This window comes from Podarcis raffonei, chromosome 2, assembly GCF_027172205.1.
Source record: "Podarcis raffonei isolate rPodRaf1 chromosome 2, rPodRaf1.pri, whole genome shotgun sequence".
NCBI lineage: Eukaryota > Metazoa > Chordata > Lepidosauria > Squamata > Lacertidae > Podarcis > Podarcis raffonei.
Window position 1 is genome coordinate 19,279,464 of NC_070603.1, and position 21,570 is coordinate 19,301,033.

General features: G+C 45.8%; 1 protein-coding gene across 2 annotated transcripts in view; it reads left to right on the forward strand.

The window, feature by feature from the left end:
• The first annotated feature begins 12,654 nt into the window (after window positions 1-12,654).
• Window positions 12,655-21,570, forward strand: part of HLF (HLF transcription factor, PAR bZIP family member) — a 66,157-nt gene continuing 57,241 nt past the window's right edge. Inside the window, exons 1-2 of one of the 2 annotated variants that reach the window (XM_053375144.1) lie at window positions 12,655-13,232; window positions 17,386-17,721. In XM_053375144.1, coding sequence (XP_053231119.1) covers window positions 13,127-13,232; window positions 17,386-17,721 — 442 coding nt within the window. In that variant the 5' untranslated portion in view covers window positions 12,655-13,126. The remainder of the gene's footprint in view (window positions 13,233-17,385; window positions 17,722-21,570) is intronic. The other variant, XM_053375146.1, reaches the window with a different exon arrangement.

A 21,570-nucleotide genomic window follows, 5' to 3' on the forward strand; every position in this document is an offset into this window, starting at 1 on the left:
CATAACAAATCAACCTTTAAAAGGGAGCAGGAGTAAAACTACCACAAATTGTTCAGCAGCAGAATTAAAAACTGGGTGTGTGCACCAGTCAGAAGATTTTGTTCAGACTCTGATGCAGTGCTTTGGAAAACACCTTGGTGTCAAGGTGTTTTGTAGGCCGCCTAGTTTGGCTTGAGTTCTTTCTGAGTCTGCTGCATTTTCCCTGCTCCCACAATTTACTACCGGGAAATTTGAAAAACAGCTGCTGGTTTTTCCTTTGGCAGAAGTGGATGAAATTTGCAGGCATTCTCAGAGTGAGTAGAGCCTGGCAAATTACAGGTAAATAGTTTCAGGGGCTTTGTGCAAGCACACTTTCTTAATGAGATGTCTATAGCTTTTTAAAATTTGCTGCAGAATTGGTGAAATTTCCAGGCAAGGTTGGTCTTCTGAGGTCACAAATCTTGCCAAATTTCAAGAGAAAGAGCTGCAGTAATTTCCCACGAGGGCAGCTGTTAGTGTTTTAAGGTGTGTGAAAATGAATAACTTAATCTCCCCAAGCATTTTGCAAGTCTGAAAACTGCAGACATGAAAGAGGTGCCCCTGGGTAAAAAAAACAAAAACAAAAAACACTTCCTGAACTGCAAACATACAGTTTTAGGTACTTTTGTGCCGAGCACATTTAAAACTGATTTGGGCTTGGGAAGGGATTTGCTTTCTGGACAAAATCATTCCTTTTGATTACAAGCTTGACCTGTTAGTCACAATAAAAACTCTCTCTTCACCCTCTCTCCACTGTGGTATTTGCTCTCTTTTCCTTATCATCCCACCCTGGTGCTAGCTCATGGTAAGCTTAGAGACATTTCTTTTGCTTTTAGAAGATGCTTGTCCAAGGCACTTTTAAATTTATTTTGGTGTCTGCATCACCGAAGAACCACATCACTGAAGAACCACTTTGTACAGATCCTGCTTCCCCTCTGACAAGCAAAAAAACAAACCCTCCAAGGTCCCCTTTAACCAAATCTAATGGACCCCCCCCCAAAAAAAAAGATACTGCACTGTCTGCAGAAAATTCTTTTAGTCTGCAATCGTATGCTGGTTGACCTTGGAGGATATTCTAACATAGGTGCTGGACCCACTGGTGGCCAAAGAGCTTCCCCTGTCGTTTTCTTTTAAAGAAACAAATTAAGATCTTTATTGGGTTATGAAGAACGTGTGGAGGAGGATGACCTCTTATTTTGGCTCCTGTCTTGACCTCAGTCTGTGCTATGAAGAAGAGAGGTGGATTCTTTCCAGTGACAAGCAATGGAGCCTCCATCTTCAGCAGCAGTTTATCCCTCAGCAGAGGGGTGGTGGAAGAAACCACTTCATCTTACTCTGCTTCTGAGCTTCCCAGGAGCATCTGGCAGGTCAATGTTACAGGGGGACTGCTAGATCTGATTCACTGCCGGCTATTCATATGAACAAGGGACACGGGTGGCGCTGTGGGTTAAACCACAGAGCCTAGGACTTGCCGATCAGAAGGTCGGCGGTTTGAATCCCCGCGAAGGGGTGAGCTCCCATTGCTTGGTCCCTGCTCCTGCCAGCCTAGCAGTTCAAAAGCACATCAAAGTGCAAGTAGATAAATAGGTACCACTCCGGCGGGAAGGTAAACGGCGTTTCTGTGCGCTGCTCTGGTTCGCCAGAAGCGGTTTAGTCATGCTGGCCACATGACCCGGAAGCTGTACACTGGCTCCCTCGGCCAATAAAGCGAGATGAGCGCCGCAACCCCAAAGTCGGCCACGACTGGACCTAATGGTCAGGGGTCCCTTTACCTTTACCTATTCATATGAATTCTGTAGGTCTCTCAAATTGCTCTTCACCATTAAGAGTCTCGCCATCCATCAGTTTTCTGCCAGGGTGTCTGAAAAAGAATACTGTTTGGCCAGCACGTTGTCAGAACAGAGCCAGTTTGGCGTGTGAAAGTCTCTTTGTGCATGAGCATCAGGGACCTCTGCCCCTCCCCACCCCCATAGGTGAAACATGACCCGTGCTACCTCACAATCTTGGCTGTCAAATCAGTCCATCAATAAAAAATGTAACAAGAATGTGTGGAAATAATGTATAAAAATGAGTTTTAAATCTACTTGCTAATCAATACAAACTGATGTGGAGGTTCCTTCACTGCAAGAAGTGACGCTACAGGGAACTAGATAGGGGGCCTTCTCAGTAGTGGCCCCCTTCCTGTGGAACACCCTCCCATCATATATCAAGGAGATGAGTAACTATATAACCTTTAGGCGACATCTGAAGGCAGCCCTGTACAGGTGTACCTCGGGTTAAGAACTTAATTCGTTCTGGAGGTCTATTCTTAACCTGAAATTGTTCTTAACCTGAAGCACCCCTTTAGCTAATGGGGCCTCCTGCTGCCACTGCACTGCCGCTGCACAATTTCAGTTCTCATCCTGAAGCAAAGTTCTTAACCTGAAGCACTATTTCTGGGTTAGCGGATTCTGTAACCTGAAGCGTATGTAACCTGAAGCATATGTAACCCAAGGTACCACTGTATAGGGAAGCCTTTTACTGTATAATGTTTTATTATGTATGTATGTATGTATGTATGTATGTATGCATGTGTGATATATGCTAAATGCCACCCAGTCAGATGGACAGGATACTAAAATTGATATTGATATTATTAGGGTGTGGTAAAATAATATTTGTTTGTTTGTTTATACATACCATAGCCTGATGGTACTCAAGGCAACTTACAGATAAGAACAAGAACTGCTAAAAAGCATAGAGAACTGAAGAACTGAAATAGAGACATGTCATGAGAGGGGAAAAGGAATGGGAGGAAGGAGGGGAAAGCAAGCTCCAGCACGTTCTCACATAGCTTTCTACCTATGCAGATTCTGGGTGTCTAGAAGAGCAGCAACTTGTCATTCACAATTCTGGCTGCCTTGTCCTCCTGCAAGCACTCCCCACTGCAAGCACACATGGGGAGAGGGAGAGAGAGGGAGGGGGAGAGGGAGAGAGGGAGAGCATCCAGAGTTCAACTTGAATCAGAACTCACAGGGGCTTAGACCCACCAAACTTATTTTTTTAATGCCATAGCTCAGATACGGGATATATCTGGAGCACATTTACAGTGCCCTCTCTGGGTTATGTGAGTAGCCAGAACCAGCCCACACACAAACCACGGTTCACAAGGCAGAGGATGCTGCCCCACATTGAGCAAAAGATTCTTGCCTTATGATCCCTTTCAATTCTACAATTCTATGATTCTACAGAGCCGCTCGTAATTTTAAACATATTCCCTGGCCATCTGTTTTACTTGTTAGAGAACGTGTCAAAATTGCACATTCCCCAACCAAGTGCATGAATGGCTTGCCTCGTACCGTGGCAAACTGAGTTTATTTCCACTCAAGCCATTCTTGGGGGTTGTTATGTTTCAGATATGTACTGAAAACGGTGTTTAGTGTCACTCGATTTGTTTCAAGCGCAGATCACCAATCGTCAGCAGCCACACGGCTTGTCACTAGGATGCCAGCTTTTTTCTTCTTTTCCCTGGACGAGCTCCTGTATTTTGAATAGTGACGACAGGCAGAAATCAATAGTTAAACTTTCCTCATCTCTGGATTGCAGGGAAGGGGGGTGGCGGATGTTGGCGTGTGCATGTCAGTAATCTGTGCTCATTCGTATGATTGGTTGGCCAAATGAATGCTTAATGCCGGATGCAAAGAAAGCCGGCATGAGCTGCAAATTGAATTCTACCTACAGTCATACGAAACAAGCCAAATACAGTGGTACCTCAGGTTACATATGCTTCAGGTTACATACGCTTCAGGTTACAGACTCTGCTAACCCAGAAATATTACCTCGGGTTAAGAACTTTGCTTCAGGATGGGAACAGAAATTGTCCTCCTGCGGCATGGCAGCAGCAGGAGGCCCCATTAGCTAAAGTGGTGCTTCAGGTTAAGAACAGTTTCAGGTTAAGAACGGACCTCCGGACCGAATTAAGTACTTAACCTGAGGTACCACTGTAACAGTAAAGTAGCTGAAGACGCCTGCTTCTTAGGAGAAAAGCAATGACAAACCTAGACAGCATCTTAAAAAGCAGAGACATCACCTTGCTGACAAAGGTCCGTATAGTTAAAGCTATGGTTTTCCCAGTAGTGATGTATGGAAGTGAGAGCTGGACCATAAAGAAGGCTGATTGCCGAAGAATGGATGCTTTTGAATTATGGTGCTGGAGGAGACTCTTGAGAGTCCCATGGACTGCAAGAAGAACAAACCTATCCATTCTGAAGGAAATCAGCCCTGAGTGCTCACTGGAAGGACAGATCCTGAAGCTGAGGCTCCAATACTTTAGCCACCTCATGAGAAGAGAAGACTCCCTGGAAAAGACCCTGATGTTGGGAAAGATTGAGGGCACAACGAGAAAGGGATGACAGAGGACAAGATGGTTGGACAGTGTTCTCAAAGCTACCAGCATGAGTTTGACCAGACTGCGGGAGGCAGTGGAGGACAGGAGTGCCTGGCGTGCTCTGGTCTATGGGGTCACAAAGAGTCGGACACGACTAAACAACAACAAGCTGAAGCAGGAATGGTTTCCACTTTTAATTAGCACTTGCAAACAGCATGCTTTATTGGCAGCATAGGATAGCCTTGATTCCACAAACATGCCCCTTTATGCGCATCGTCCCCCCCCCCCCGCCATAAATATTGCTTAGCAAAAGAGGTTTCATAAGTAGTGTGGGCACAGCACCCTGTGCTTATCTACTGTATCTGAACGGGGCCTGACGTCGAGCAAGTTATCCCCGTTGCATAGCAACGGGATTCAGATGACCATGTAAAAGTACTGGCTGCTCTTCCACGGTGAATCGTCACATGTTCCGCACACGGTTCCTCCTGCCTGATTTGCTCTGCTGTAATTTGCCGGGACACAACCTGTTCTCTTAAAAAAAAAAGGCTTTGCAGTTATAATGAAAGGACCAACAGCTTTCAGAATAAGGACCAACAGCTTTCAGAAAGGACCAACAGCTTTCAGAAACCTATTCAGAATAAGGGAATTCCCCTTAAAAAAATGCAAACGTTGACAGCTATGCCCCTGACCATTAGGTCCAGTCGCGGACAACTCTGGGGTTGCGACGCTCATCTTGCTTTACTGGCCAAGGGAGCCGGCATACAGCTTCTGGTCATGTGGCCAGCATGACTGAGCTGCTTCTGGCGAACCAGAGTAGCGCATGGAAATGCCGTTTACCTTCCCGCTGGAGCGGTACCTATTTATCTACTTGCACTTTGACGTGCTTTCGAACTGCTAGGTTGGCAGGAGCAGGGACTGAGCAATGGAAGCTCACCCCATCACGGGGATTCGAACTGCTGACCTTCTGATTGGCAAGTCCTAGGCTCTGTGGTTTAACCCACAGCGCCACCCGTGTCCCATAGTACATGGATAGATGGGTCTCAAAAGCCTGGAACACAAATTTTCACAGCCCTCTAGCGTCTATGGTCGCTCATTTACCAGAGGTAATGTGTTTGGCATTGAATCCGGAAGTAAATACTTGACTGACCTCCTAGACCAGGGGTCAGCAAACTTTTTCAGCAGGGGGCCGGTCCACTGTCCCTCAGACCTTGGGGGGGCGGACTATATATATTTTTTTGGGGGGTGAACGAATTCCTATGCCCCACAAATAACCCAGAGATGCATTTTAAATAAAAGCACACATTGTACTCATGTAAAAACATGCTGATTCCTGGACCGTCTGCGGGCCGGATTGAGAAGGTGACTGGGCCAGATCCAGCCCCCAGGCCTTAGTTTGTGAAATATACTCAGAGTCGCAAAGTGATTTCATGCTCTTTATTCAGCTCATAGTGGTGAGGAGGAATGAATGAATGTCCCCTCAAAGTATCTGCTTTATATACATTATTTACACAATGGGCTGCACATGATTGGCTAATTCCGGAATTCTACTGTAAGCCAATCAGGTTGTGGATTCACTTCTATCTGGAGCATGATTGGGTAGTTCCTGCCAACCAATCATACTGCTGCATTGTTCTAGGACCAATCAGACTGCTGCATTCTGAATCCTATTGTTCTAGGACCAATCAGACTGCTGCATTCTGAATCCTATTGTTCTAGGACCAATCAGACTGCTGCAGTTTGGATCCTATTCAACTCAGTACATAACAGTTTGCCTACCCATGTTCTAGACACCTGGGCACTGACAGTCAATGCTACACTGCTGGATGTGTGTACAGCTTTTCACACAAAAGAGCAGATCTGTACCAGTTCTGCTCAGTACTGTCTAAACTGACTGGCAGGGTTTCAACACTTTTTCCTATGTGGAGATGGTGTGGTTGAACCCAAATCCTTATATATACAAAGCCAGATACCGTGACACTGAGTCATGGGCCTTCCCCAGGTACGTCCCAGTGATCACATTTAAATAAACAAAAGCACGCCATTAAAACAAAAGCGCTCCCCGCGTTGATCGCAACGTGAAATCCTGTAACAGCACGACTATGTACGGCTTGCTCAGCCTTGGCGAACGGGGCTGAGGATGGTTTAGAGGTCAAGAAACGTCAGTAGATGGGCCAGCTTCAAACCTCCAAGTGTAATTTTGAGACAGCCCAGGTGTTCAGCTCTAAAAACAGCGCGCTCAGATTTTTAACGTGAAGTCTGAAATTCCTTTGGTTCTGCTACGAGTCTCTGTTTTTAGGCTGTAAGTAGCTTTCTAAAAATAGCATGGTTCGAAATAAAATAGTAGAAGTTGCCGGCCTTGTGACTTAGCTGCGAAGTGCGTGCGCCAACAGAGCTTTTGAAAAAGAGCAAATTGCAATTTTCCTGTGCAGACTAAGAAAGGGTAGAGCAGCAGAGTTCCTTGACTTTTATGCTGCCTTGCCCGCGGTCCATGCTGCCTGGGGCTGACTGAAAGTTCCAGTCCAAAACTCCCGGACAGAACCAGGTTGGCAAAAGCTGATCTAACCACTGCTCTTCTTTTCCGTTTTTAAATGTCATGCTTCCAAGTGGTGAACACCCATAACAATGGCTGATAAGTACTGTATAGTGAAAGTTCCAAAAATGAGACCTGGGAAATGTAGTTAGCAATGATGCTGGTAAAGGTAAAGGTAAAGGGACCCCTGACCATTAGGTCCAGTCGTGGCCAACTCTGGGGTTGTGACGCTCATCTCGCTTTATTGGCTTCCGGGTCATGTGGCCAGCATGACTAAGCCGCTTCTGGCGAACCAGAGCAGCGCACGGAAACGCTGTTTACCTTCCCGCCAGAGCGCTACCTATTTATCTACTTGCACTTTGATGTGCTTTCGGACTGCTAGGTTGGCAGGAGCAGGGACCGAGCAATGGGAGCTCACCCCATCGCAGGGATTCGAACCGCCGACCTTCTGATCGACAAGTCCTAGGCTCTGTGGTTTAACCCAAAGCGCCACCCGCGTCCCTAGCAATGATGCTGGGCAATTGCTAAAGCTATCATTCCCTTGCATTCTGTGCACAATGCACAGTATAGAGCATGGGTAGGCAAACTAAGGCCCGGGGGCTGGATCTGGCCCCATCGCTGTCTAAATCCAGACTGCGGATGCTGCTGGAATCAGCATGCTTTTACGTAAGTAGAATGTGTGTTTTTATTTAAAATGCATCTCTGGGTTATTTGTGGGGCATAGGAATTCGTTCATTTCCCCCCTTCAAAATATAATCCCCCACAAGGTCTGAGGGACAGTGGACCAGCCCCCTTCTGAAAAAGTTTGCTGACCCCTGGTATAGAGTTGGAAGGGACCACAGGGGTCATCTAGTCCAACCCCCTGCAATGCAGGAATCTTTTGCCCAACATGGGATTTGAACCCACAACCCTGCAATTAAGAGTCTCATGCTCTACCAACTGAGCTATCCAAGGCCCAGTGGGTGACCCAGCCTTTATTGGAAAGGATTTCCACAGTGGACTGCAAGCACACACATTCCCACCCCCCATCATCCATCACAATAATTGTTAATTGGTTAGTAATAAAGTGGGTAGCAGCTTCCTCCAACGCACTCCTTGAACCTGACCTTCAAACGCACCGAGTTCCTCTGAAGAGAGTAACAGCAGTAAAAGGAACATAAACACTGGTTGATTTTTACCTAATCTCTCTGCCAAGTAGCGGTACAGCTGAGCGATTCCTTTGCTATGATCCTGCATGTCAGCAGTGGTCGCCCCCCCCCCCCCGGTCATCTCCAATCAAAGTGCAGTCCTTTAGATGCAGAATGATGACAGCCCATTGCACAAATGGGTGCTGCTAGGTGGTTTTAGCTTCACTTCCTTGGGAGCCAATGACGGTTGGTGGAATTAGGTGCTGAATACCAACATGACGCGGGTGGCGCTGTGGGTTAAACCACAGAGCCTAGGACTTGCCGATCAGAAGGTCGGCGGTTCGAATCCCTGTAACGGGGTGAGCTCCCGTTGTTCGGTCCCTGCTCCTGCCAACCTAGCAGTTCGAAAGCACACCAAGTGCAAGTAGATAAATAGGTACCACTCCGGCAGGAAGGTAAACGGCGTTTCCGTGCGCAGCTCTGGTTCGCCAGAAGCGGCTTAGTCATGCTGGCCACATGACCCGGAAGCTGTACGCCGGCTCCCTTGGCCAGTAAAGCAAGATGAGCGTCGCAACCCCAGAGTTGTCCGCGACTGGACCTAATGGTCAGGGGCATAGCTGTCAACGTTTGCATTTTTTTAAGGGGAATTCCCTTATTCTGAATAGGTTTCATCACAAGAAAAGGGAAAGGGAAAGGATTCCTTGCAAGAAAAGAAAAGCTATGGTCAGGGGTCCCTTTACCAACATGACTCTGGCAAATTTACCACCCAACACAAAAAGTGCATACTCAAATTTCCATACATCAGAGAATGAGAGGTGTGAAATAGGAGTTCTCTCAATTTCACCTTTTCCCAGTCTTAAATCCAGTTCTTCAAAATTTCACATCAGTTTAGAGTTATTATTTTTAAAATTCCTCATGAAAATTCACCACAATTTTAGTGTGACATTCTCCTAATATACACATTTTTGTGTGCAATTTTGCTTCATTTACACACATTTGCAAAGCGGTGTTCCCCAATATAACACATCTTTTGTATATTGGTTTCACCAATATACTAAACTATATGCACATTGCTTGGGCTGGAGACATACATTGCCAAATTGGGAGAAATGCAAATTTTGAAGGATGGGTGTCTTTCAATTCACTTGTTTTGGAAACTGCAAATTTTGGAAGCTCCGAAATAGGTAAATTTGTATTTCAATGCAAGCTGAATCATGTTTTTCCCCTCCCCACACCATCCCTAATCAGAACTGAGAGTGGATTTAGATGGTTGTTTATTACATTCATATTCTCCATTTCTTCCATGGAACTCAGGGCGGTGTTTTGAATATTTTGTTGGGGGCTGCCCAGAGTAATGATAATAATTCATTGTTATTTGGGGTCCCTGATTGTCTCTGATCCATGCAGGGTTGCTGCATCAACTCTGACTGTAGGCTCCAGACTCCAGACAGAGAGAATGCTTGGGTGATTTGCACAACAACACTTTGCTTTGTGGCAGTGATTCCCTGACACTCAGAACATCTCAGCTATGGTGTGATGCATGTGGTGGAGGTGGAACCTACCTATATGGTTAATAAACAGGTCACTTTCTACCCTTTTGTGCTAGTGATTAGATTCTTCTGGTTCACAGGAACCAACAGTTTGCATTGCAATCTAACAAGGAGACAGGTCCGTTTGGTTTTCCTGTCCAGCAGAATATCACATTTCATCTAATAACATTGTGCTGTGTGTTTGTTGCTTTGGGCTGAAAATATACGTTTAAAAGTTCGAATTGTCCTGCGCTCCCTTCTCAAGGGATCCTTTTTCTAAGACTAATCTCAGATTAATATTGTTTATCAGCACTTCTCAGATTCTCCTTTCCTCCTGGAGCTTATATTTCTGTTTACCTTCTTTCTCCCTTAACCCTAAACCTCTCAAAGGCTTCTTTCCGCCTTTATTTATGTGCATATCAAATAGGAATTCATTATGTACCATATCTCCCCATGCAGCAGTGCCAGCCATTCTCCCTTGCTGGTGTCAGTCGCCCTGTATTTATGTACTTAAGTGTCCAGTAACTAGTAATTTTTGCATAGCACGATGTGTCCAAATCTTTAATCTAGTGGTCCTTCCTGAGTGGGATGGCTTTTAACACACTGTGCCCATGTTATGCTCTGAAACTCTCCATAGAAATCCATGATGGATCCATGATCAAGCCTCTTTAATAGCCTCTCTGTAATTATTTTCAGCATTAATAGGAGGCATTTTCTCCAGGTGATATACAATCAAGTCATAGTCAGAACAGACCGGTTGAGCTCAATAAAATTAGAATCGTAGAGTTGGAAGGGACATTGAGAATTATTTAGTCCAACCTATGCAGCTGTCCCATAGGGGAATTCAACCTGCAACCTTGGTGTTAGAAGCACCACGCGCTAACCAACTGAGCTATCCAGGCCGAGTCCATTTAATTCAGCAGTTCTACTCTGAGTATCATTAGCACTGGCAATCATCCTCTGTCTCTAAAATACCTGCTGCATATTTTTAAATCTTGAGATTTTTGATATGCAAAGGAAAAACACTGTAGCACAGTAGCTGTGTTAAGTCTGCAGCTGACGAAGGCCCCCTAAATCTTTAAGAGATGATCCTTAAGACTGATCCTGTGGTCCTGCGAAGCTGATGGGTGATATTATGCCCCTCCTAGCATTGGTACAACATAGGTGCTATTCCATCGATGCACACCCAACAGCTCAGTAGCAGCTGCAGAAATCAAAGCTAATGTGGTAATACCAACAAATGTTCCCACAGCGTCCCTGGAAACTGTCACCTATCAATCACGATTTTGCACATTGACCCTTTGTTGCACATGAGTGGAAGGCGTCAATCAAGATGCGGCAATGGCAGAACAACTTATGATGTGACTGAACTTGGGACACATTCTGGCACAACCCGGCAGCTAGAAAAAGATCATGACACCTCCATTTGCATAACACACAATGTTTTTGTATCACAGATTCCCCAGGTGTCCCTATTTTTCAGGGACAGTCTCGGATTTATAGAAGCCATCTCAGTTTCTGATTTGATTCCAGAATGTCCCGCTTTTCCTTAGGACATCCCTATTTTCATCGGAAAAATGTAGGAGGGTATGGAGTTATGCGTACCCCAAGTCAAGTAGATAAGTACAACCTTTAGGAGACCTCTGAAGGCAGTCCTGTAAAGGGAAGGTTTTTTTGTTTTTGTTTTTAAGTTTAATGTTTTGTTATGTTTTCATGTATGTTGGAAGCTGTCCAGAGTGGCTGGGGCAACCCAGTCAGATGGGAGAGATATAAATAGTAAAATTGTTGTTGTTGTTGAATAGGACATCCCTATTTTCATCAGCCCCGTCATGGATCACTGCCTTGTTGTGGCGATGGGGCTTGAATAACTCAGAGAAGCTATGAGCTATGCCGTGCAGGGCCACCCAAGACGGATAGGTCATAGCTGAGAGTTTAGACTAAACCTGATCCACCTGGAGAAGGAACTGGCAAACTACTCCAGTATTTTGCCAAGAAAACTCCGTGGACATAAAAAAGGAGAAGCTTTGAGAAGAAAGTGAGAGTTTCCAAGGCATGCTCTGGTCCATGGGGTCACGGAGAGTCGGAACAAAATTTTCATTGGAGAAATGTTGGTGGGATTGGTATCACTGTACGGACCAAGGGAACCAGCACTTTGCCATCGAGTTGTGGGAGGGGGCATGCGCAAGGAAGAATAGCCCACTGCAGTCTCCCAAGACTCTTTCTTTGAATCGCCCTGTGAACCAAAGAAGCAAGCAAACAAATTCAGCGATGGCTAACCATTCTTTCCCCTCGGGCAAGAACTACTTGCCTTGTGGAGGCCAACTTTTGAACGGCCTTCTTGACGCTGCCTCTTTTAAACTGCAGTTGTATCTGGGGCATTCATTCGTGCTCATGTGGCAAATTGTTTTGTTCTCACACGGTTTTTATTTTTTAGTTTTTTTAATGGAGCTGTCACAGGGCAACCAAGAAGAAAGCTTGCATAGCTCAGTCGGTTAGAGCATGGTGCTGATAACCCCAAGGCTCCAGGTTCGATTCTTGCATATTCCTGCACTGCAGGGAGTTGGATTAGAACTAAGCGTTTCCCAAATTTGGGTCTCCAGCTGTTTTTAGACTGCAACTCCCACCATCCCTAGCTAGCAGGACCACTGGTCAGCGCTGATGGGAATTGTAGTCCAAAAAAACAGCTGGAGACTCGCGTTTGGGAAGCACTGCTCAGGCTTCCCTTCCAACTCTACACTTCTCTGTTTCCAGAAGTGCATCTTGCAAAACAGGCGCTCCGGAACGAATTTAACCTTTCCCTTCCCCATCCTTTCCCTTCCTCTGCAGCTTCTCTCCGGTGCCCCCCCCCCAATCGCCTTTAAAAGTCCTTTCTCGCCCATCCTTTCTCCCGCCGCTTCTCCGCCGCAGAAGAGGAGAAAAGCGCCCGAGAAGAGCAACCGGGGAGGCGGCGGCGGCGGATAAGCGGGATCCGATCGCGGGCCGGGGGCGGCGATCTGGCCGGCCCCTCCCTTACCCCGCCTCCCTGGGCGCAGGGCCGCCCTTGGGCGTCACGCTCATCGGCGTCCGCACATGGACAGCCAACTGCTCTGAGCGCGGCGCAGGCGGCCCCCGACAGCTCCTCGGTCTGGGCGGAGCGAGCGAGCTTGGTTGGCTGCCTGGCTGCCTGGCTGTCAGGGTTGCCTCTCTCCTTTTCTTTCTTTTCTTTCCTCTTTCTCTCCCCCACCCCCCTTAACTCCCCTCCTCCTGCTGCCTCTGTTGTTGTTGATGCGAAAGGGGATCAAGCGAGCAAAAGGACGTCCCCATTTCCTCGGAGCGTCTGGAGCCGGCTAGAACTTCGCCAAAAGGAGGAGCCCTTGATGGTTTTTATTTTTATTTTTCAGAAAAATTATTAGCAGTGGGGTGTTTTTTTCCTTCCCCCCTTCCCTCCCATTCTCTTCCTTTTACCTCCTAATTTGGGGTTTCCCACCCACGCCCGCCCTCTTGTCCTCCCTCCTTTTTCTTATTCTTGGTTTGAAAAAGAATAATTTGGGGGCAGCGAGAAAGAGAGATCAGGACCATGGCTCGACCTCTGCCTCTGAATCCAACTTTCCTACCTCCAACATACGGGGTGCTGAAATCTCTGCTGGAAAACCCGCTCAAGCTACCGTTGCAGCATGAAGACGGTGAGAGAAATGGGGAGCGGGGGCAAGGGAAATAAAGGCTGGGGTAGTGGTTTTGGGGTCCCCCCTCCCGCTTTATCCCGCTTGCTTCTTCCTCTCCTCTGGACCAATACACACAAACACACACACACGGTACAGCGCGCAAAGATATTTAAAAGACTGCTTTCTGGCTAAGAAGCAGCAGCAGCGCGCAAAAGCGCATTTCATGCAAGCGCGCAAAAGCCCACATTTAAGTTTGCGCATCAATGCAGAGCGCGGTGCGTCCGCCGTGCGCCCCGGGCAGGAGCCGGAGCGCTTTCCTTTAGGTTGCGGATCCTACAACTCCGTTGCTTGTTGAGAGGCGCCGTGCTTACTCTCGGGAAAATACTGCTGAGTTTTGCTCAGCTGGAACCTCGACTGGGGTCTAGGGGCGCTTACTCCCAAGGAAGTGTATTTAGAATTGCGCAGCCGGAGTCTATGCGTTAAGCTTGTGCTGTAACCTCGGGGTTACTGTAATAGAAACATACATAGGGTTGGACTTTAATTTGTTTACTATGGCATGTGTAGTTAAAGAGTAAGCCAGCTGATTATTATTTTTATTGCTTTTTTATTATTCTCCTTGTTTGTGTAAAGCACACTTGGAACACTACTTCTGAAGGTGATTTAAATGGGAAGTTAAGGCGCTGGCGTCTTAGTGCTTTTAGATATCAATCAGCTCCTGCCATCGGTTTTATTGGAAATCTTAATCTTTGATTTCCGTGGACCCGAGTTCCAAGGAAGTGCATGTCTAGAATTCCAGCTATTAAAAAATTCAGTCTTTCTCTCACGTGGGAGAATGGATTTATGTGTTAGATTATTATTATTTTAAAAGTTTAAAGAGAAGAAGGCACACAAAATGTCTTTCAGCTATGCTTCTGGATTTGCACGTAAGCCAAACAGAACCCTTACCAAATACCTCTTTGCACTAAGAAGCTGCAATAGGTTTTTGTAAATATGTTAGCAAAGACTTATTCTACATCTTTTGTAGGTTCTAAGAGTGTTTGTCGTGTTTTTGACATAGAGGGTGCATTGCACACTCCATTGGAATCCACAGCAATGGGGCTTGTTAGCTGTTGCAGACTGTGCCCGCTCAGTACTTCCCTGTAGTTTTCTAGACAGCTTCATATAACCGCATGTGATATTTGAGTATTGCCTGTGCAGGCTGATCTAAGGCATGCTTCCTTTAGAGCAAGTTGCACTTCGTTCAGTGGGACTTACTCCCAAGTAAGTGCGCATGGACCTGTAGCATTCAGTCTTGTGAGTGACACACAGCAATCCACGAAATCCATAAATAAGAAAAGGACACAGAGATTATAATGATTTTTCCAGAGGGAGCATATCTGGAAGGAAAGTTCAGAATTAATCCAAGATCATGGCGAATCATAAACGGTCAATTGTGGACAGCTGATCTCTTTCCCTAAATCCTAGAAACATATATGGGTCTGTAAACCTTTTTAAAAAAAGATACAGTGGTACCTCGGGTTAAGTACTTAATTCGTTCCGGAGGTTCGTTCTTAACCTGAAACTGCTCTTAACCTGAAGCACCACTTTAGCTAATGGGGCCTCCTGCTGCCGCCACACCGCTGGAGCACAATTTCTGTTCTCATCCTGAAGTAAAGATCTTAACCTGAAGCACTATTTCTGGGTTAGCGGAGTCTGTAACCTGAAACGTATGTAACCTGAGGTACCACTGTATATTGATTAATATGTTGACCACTGTGTCCTTTGAGACTCTTAACTTCCTTAGAAATTTAGGCTGCAGTCTAGCCTGTCTATAGGATCCTCTACCCACCAGGGGGTAAGCCCCATTGAACGCAACAGAGCTTATGTCTGAGTAGATGTGTAACTCTGCTTATTTGAATCTTTGGGCTGTTATAGTGCCTTTTTTATCCAGCATGATGACAGGAAATCTCTTTTTATGCATCTCAATCTTAAACCCAGTTTATGTGGAAGTCAAGACTGAGCTACAAGATACGTTGGAAACCCTTGATTAGGTCTCTCTTCTTTCTATACTGAAACACAGCTGTGGGACGCAGTGAATATATTTATGTGTGTGTGTGTATGTGTGTATGTATATCTATATCATCTATATCTATATGTATGTCTATATCTATATCTAGCATTAATATCCCGCCTTTTCCTCTGGGAAAGCTCAAGGTGGTGATTTATTCTCCACAACAATCCTGTGAGGTAGGTTAGGCTGAGAGGCGGTTACTGGCCCAAGCTCACCCAGTGAACTTGATGGCCAAGCGGGGCCTTGAACCCTGGTCTCCCAGGTTCTAGTCTGATACTCTAACCACTATGCTACACTGACTCCAGTGGCTTTACTCTGGAAAGATTGGGTGTGTTGACAGTCTCCCTTTCCCCACAGCCACTTGCCCAGAGAAAACCTAAATTATGGCAGCTGTTAGTCCTAAAGTACCTGTATTCCTCAGTCCTAAGGGGCAAACAGTTCATATGCATTCGTGGCTTCAAGCAAATGTGAGCTGCGAAGAACAAAACGCAACCACAACCGCCCGCCCCCCCCAAACCAACACCCAAATGTTTTAGGTGTATGGGGCAGAATAGATCAGGGCAATGGTACATACAGAAGTGGGAGACTTCAGCCTTGCCTTTCCAGCTCTCTGTTCTTGCTGCTAAAGCAGTTTAGTTAAAAACCAAGAGAGATCAATGTGTAGTTTGTGGGAACATCCTATGCAGTACAGCGACCACCGTTTTTTGTTGGGAAAGATTCATTTAAATCACACGATTTACTTCCACATTAAATAACCTTTTGTTTGCTCGTTTAGGTCTTTGCAATCAAAGACCATTTCTGCTCGTGTGCTGCATGCTTTTAATCACCAGGACATTCTAGTATATTGTAAACTCTGCTTTCTTGTGGATGATAGAGGCTATTATATTTATTTGTCTCGATCAATGGGACCATGGTATGTCTTGTGAGCTATAGGCTCTGCAACTTTGTAAAACAGAAAACAATTCAGGTCATTCTTCAGAGCCAGACAATTAGGTTTTTTGAGAGGAGTGGGGTGGGGATCAAACTTCTCCTTTAAAAGTTCAGCTCTCGAGAAGTTCTCCCGTTAAAACCCTATTGGGATAAACTGGAACCCTGAGAGACTCTGATTCATCTCAGTGGGCATTGTGCAAGAGAACTTGCTGGCAGAGTAAGGGCCTGTTGGATTTTTCAACTTTCAGATTCCCCAAACGAGGGGTGTTAAAAAGTTGTAACATGACTTGGGAATTCAGAAGATGTTTTGGTGAAATGAAGACAGTCTAGTTTTGCTTGGGAAGGAAAATGTGTGTAAAATTGCACGGAAATCACTAAAAAGGATTGTCACGCACTTGCAGTTTTTATTATTATCATTATCATTATCTCATTTAGCGTTACCTGGCATTTTCAGAAGGTAAAATTAAATCTCTTTGGTTTTCCCGAGAGCAGTTTATGTGCTTTTTAATTAGACGTAGAGTAGCAAAGCGAAGTGTTGCCCAATCACAAAAATAATAGCAGGTTTGACTTTCACACACACACACACACACACACACACACACACACACACACACACTATTTTAAGACCGCCCCTCATTGAATAAATTGGCAAAAATTAAGTTTCATCCTCTAAAATGACACTCTCAACTTGTGGGGCATGTCCTTTTAGGCAATATTTGTTCTAATTTCTCCCTCCCTCCCTCCCTGCATTGCAAGGGGTTGGACTAGATGATCCTTGTTGTCCCTTCCGATTCTACGATTCTACCATCTCTCTCTCCCGCTTCCCCCTTTCCCCGCCTCCAATTCCGTCTTCTGCTGCGACTGCTCTGATGAAACCTCGCAGTGTTGTTTGGATCTTGACGTTTGCTCGAAGCCAAGTGTACAGATGAATTGCTAATTAGAAACAGAGGCGGAAACCCTGCATATATTTAATGAGTCGAAAATAATTTATCCCAGCCCTTCAAAACCCTATACCGAAACGTAGAGCTTTCCGTACGGAGAGAGACGTAATTGCAGGAGGAGAACCGACTCTTAGGGTTGCTGTTGTCGTTTTCCTATAAAGAAAGAAAGAAAACAAACAAACTCCTCTGTGGACGTACTGACTTTTTGCCCCCTCTCTGCCCCCTCTCTCTTTCTCTTTTCTTTCCCTTTCAGCATTTTATAAAGAAAAAGACAAAGAGAAAAAGCTGGATGAGGACAATACCAATGCTATGGTCCCACAGTCCGCTTTCCTGGGTCCTACATTATGGGACAAGACCCTTCCCTACGATGGCGACACTTTCCAGTTGGAATACATGGACCTGGAAGAGTTTCTCTCGGAGAACGGCATTCCGCCCAGCCCGGCCCAGCATGACCACAGCCCGCACCAACCAGCTCTTCAGCAATCTACCTCAGCATCACCTTCCGTCATGGACCTCAGCAGCAGAGCATCCACGTCGGCCCACCCTACCATGGTTTCTCAGAACTGCATGCAGAGTCCAGTCAGGCCAGGTAAATCAGCTGTAGGAGATTTGTTGGGCAGACTCGAGTGCAAACAAACAGAATGATTGTGTGTGTTTTTGTGTGAGTGTGTGCACGCGCATACATACACACTAGGGGCTGTTGTGCCTCAACAACCAACCCCCTCCTAGTCACTCAGTCAGTCAGTCAGTCAGTCAGTTTTATTGCACATAGCCAAAGGCTGCCACAATGTACACAAGAATCATTCAACAATTAAAAGAAAATATGCTGGGTTAATACAAAAACTCAAAACATTTATATTATCAAGACATTACCTACTCTAAACAGAGCTATAAAGGTAAAGGGACCCTTGACCATTAGGTTCAGTCGTGACCGACTCTGGGGTCGTGGCGCTCATCTTGTTTTATTGGCCGAGGAAGCCGGCGTACAACTTCCGGGTCCTGTGGCCGGCATGACTAAGCCGCTTCTGGCGATCCAGAGCAGTGCACAGAAACGCCGTTTACCTTCCCGCCGGAGCGGTACCTATTTATCTACTTGCATTTTGACGTGCTTTCGAACTGCTAGGTTGGCAGGAGCAGGGACTGAGCAACGGGAGCTCACCCCGTCGCGGGGATTCGAACCGCCGACCTTCTGATCGGCAAGTCCTAGGCTCTGTGGTTTAACCCACAGCGCCACCCGCGTCCCTTAAACAGAGCTATAAAAGTACCTTAATATACAGGTTAAGACATTAAACAATAAAATGTATAGGTTAAAATCACCACATGGCCACTAACATATTAAAAAATAATGTTAATTAATACAGTGTGCAATTATATTCAGAGTTTGGTGATAAAGATAGAATATAGCTTGATGTAGATAGGGTGAAATAAATTCATCTCCTTTACAGTTGGTGGCTATCTTGGCTATATAATTTGCTCCAATTTTCCTAGCGGCAGTTGCAAAGAGTGCTACACGCCAGGTCACATGCTTATCTATGTCTGTGAGGAGATATAAAATCATGCCAGAGGGGTTCTAGCCAGGGGACCTTGTCATTATAGGTGCTAAAAATCATTCTCTTGCTTCATTTTATAAGGGGCAGCGCAACCCCCTCCTAGAGCTTCTTCTTTACACCCCATGTCTTACATCCCCACACCCCACCCGTTGATCGTGAATTCCACACAACCAGTGCTATTTTTCTAGAAAAAGAGTTCCATCATGAAAAAAAAGCCTTGCACACAACATACCCTGATCTTGAACTTACTTAATTTGGAATAAAGTTCCAGCTTATTCAAGGAGGTTTATTTCTGTGGCCAGTTTGTATGTTGCTAGCAACAAGGTTTGCTTTTCCAGCAGCTCCTTCCCGTGCCATCTCAGTAACCTTTATAAAATAACAATAATAAGGATAGCAATATCCTGCCCATTTGACTGAGTTGCCCCAGCCACACTGGGGGGCTTCCAACATAATACAGCAGTTCCCAAACGTTTCCATTATCGTACATTTCGGCTCCCGAACGCCAAAAACCCAGAAGTAAATGCTCCAGTTTTTGAACATTTTTCGGAACCCGAACGTCCAACACGGCTTCGTCTTGAGTGCAAGAAGCTCTTGCAGCCAATCAGAAGCTGCGCCTCGGTTGTCGAACATTTCGGAAGTTGAACGGTTTGCCGCAACAGATTACGTTCGACAACTGAGGTATTACTGTAGAACGTCACACTGCTATTTTTCTAGAAAAAGAGGTGCCAGAACTCACCATGAATAACTCACCCCTTATTCTTCTATGATAGCAGTGGCACCCACCTGAGAGGTGCCGGAATAGAGTCCAAGTGAGTTCCAGCTGAAAACAAGCCCTGAAATCACACATTAAAAAGTTTCCCTGTACAGGGCTGCCTTCAGATGTCTTCTAAAAGCCAGGTAGCTGTTTATTTCCTTGACATCTGATGGGAGGGCGTTCCACAGGGCGGGTGCCACTATCGAGAAGGCCCTCTGCCTGGTTCCCTGTGGCTTCACGTCTCGCAGTGAGGGAACCACCAAAAGGTTCTCGGAGCTGGACCTCAGTGTCTGGGCTGAACGATGGGGATGGAGACACTCCTTCAGGTATACTGGGCCGAGGCCATTTAGGGCTTTAAAGGTCAGCACCAACACTTCGAACTGTGCTCAGAAATGTAGTGTGCTTTAGTCCAGGAAGCACACAAGGGGTTCCAATTCCCATTCAGACATGGCCCTCCAGATTGAAAAACTGCTGTTTTTGCTGCAACAGTTTGCAGTTTTAGTGTTTTATTATGGCGCGAGCTTTTGTGGACCGCAGTCCCCTTCACCAAATGTTATGAAGTGTTATCCTGAGTTGCAAATACATACATATGCATTCCTGGTTGTTTCTAGGGTGGGGTGGGAGGAGAGAAATGCAGAAAAGTACAGGCTGTGAGAATTGCGTTTCTTCAAAACAAAAAACAAAACCCAGACCCAGTTGTTGTTTATAACACAGAAATCCCAACATTGGTAAGCCAATCGACACATACAGTGTGATAAAAATCCTTTGATTCAATCTACAAGTGGATGGCATTGAATCTCTTGATGAGTTGCAATTCTGTGGTTTCAAGCTGCTTTTTCCCTTTTGAAGTTTCTTTGTTGAAAGATGGCTGCTAAAGTCAGTTCTGGAGTGACCAGGGAGGCTGAAATGCTCCCCCACTCCCCACTATTATTTACTTATTCATTTTGCCATTTCTGGCGCCAGGTTTGTATCCATTTGTTCTTTTGCGTCGAGACTGGCCTGTCGGTCACGACTTAAAATGGATGAAATTCTAGATTCCCGCCCCAGGGCTTTTGAACGATGGGTTCTCCATCAGTGGGAAAGAACTCCTAAAAGTAGCTACTGTCAAACACAGGAAACATCAAGAAACCTGCCTCTTCCATGTAAGGCTTTTGCAGGCAAGCGGAACTTGCCGTATTTTTAGCAACCAAGTCCTCATTTGCTTTCCGTAGAAGAAAGTCATCTAGCTATTCAATTTCCTATTGCACATTAGCCTAGAAAATAAAAACGGTTTGAGATTTAATGGATCTTGATAAGGATATGAAATTTCTGGCTTGGATTTTACCCCCCTTTTCTTTTGCAACCTGCAAAAAGCAGCATCTGGCTGCTCCAGCAGCAACATGTGCCAGCAAGGGCTTATATTAGTGAGGTGTTGTTGTTTTTTGCTGTGATTATGCCAAGGACCTGGCTTGCGAGGAGAGAGCCACGAGTCTGGATTTCCAAAACAAGGGACTGTGGGGCCTCATTGGGGGCTGATGTTGTGAGAAAAGCAAGCTTTCCTAACTGGCGTTTTCCTGATACAGCTAATGGGAGTGGGGAATAGCTTGGTCGATTCCTGATTCTTTCCTTCTGCAGCTCCCTGCCCTGCAGCTGGGCTGCGAAACTGGAAGCAAGCCCTGCTGTGAGTTAAAAGTGCTAGGGGAAGGATGTGCAATGGGGAATTGGTGGGTATTAGCAGGAGAGGGTTGCACCAGCCTGCCTCCCACCTGCTGATTCTCCCTTGGAAAAGTAGCCTTGCATTTATGTTCTCTTGGCAAGGGCTCATTTGCACAGGCAGCATTATGAGATCATTTGCATGGAACTGTTGTAAAAGGATTAGTTATCTATAGGGCCTGTCCTGAGTGGCATCCGTGAGCAGGATTTCCCCTGGCAGAGGCCATGTCAATGGGCTCATCCTGGAAAGGTTGTCCTCCCCACCTAACGTTTCCTTCTGGAAGTGCTCACATGACAACTTCGAAAAGCCTCTTAGCGAGTTCGGAACATCGTGTGGCAAACGGCCCCGGGGCTGCTGAGTTCTGAAAGAAAATTGCAAAACGGCTCAGAGCAGTTATAATAGAGAAGCAATCTGGAAGTGGTTTCAAATTAAGGGGGGAGT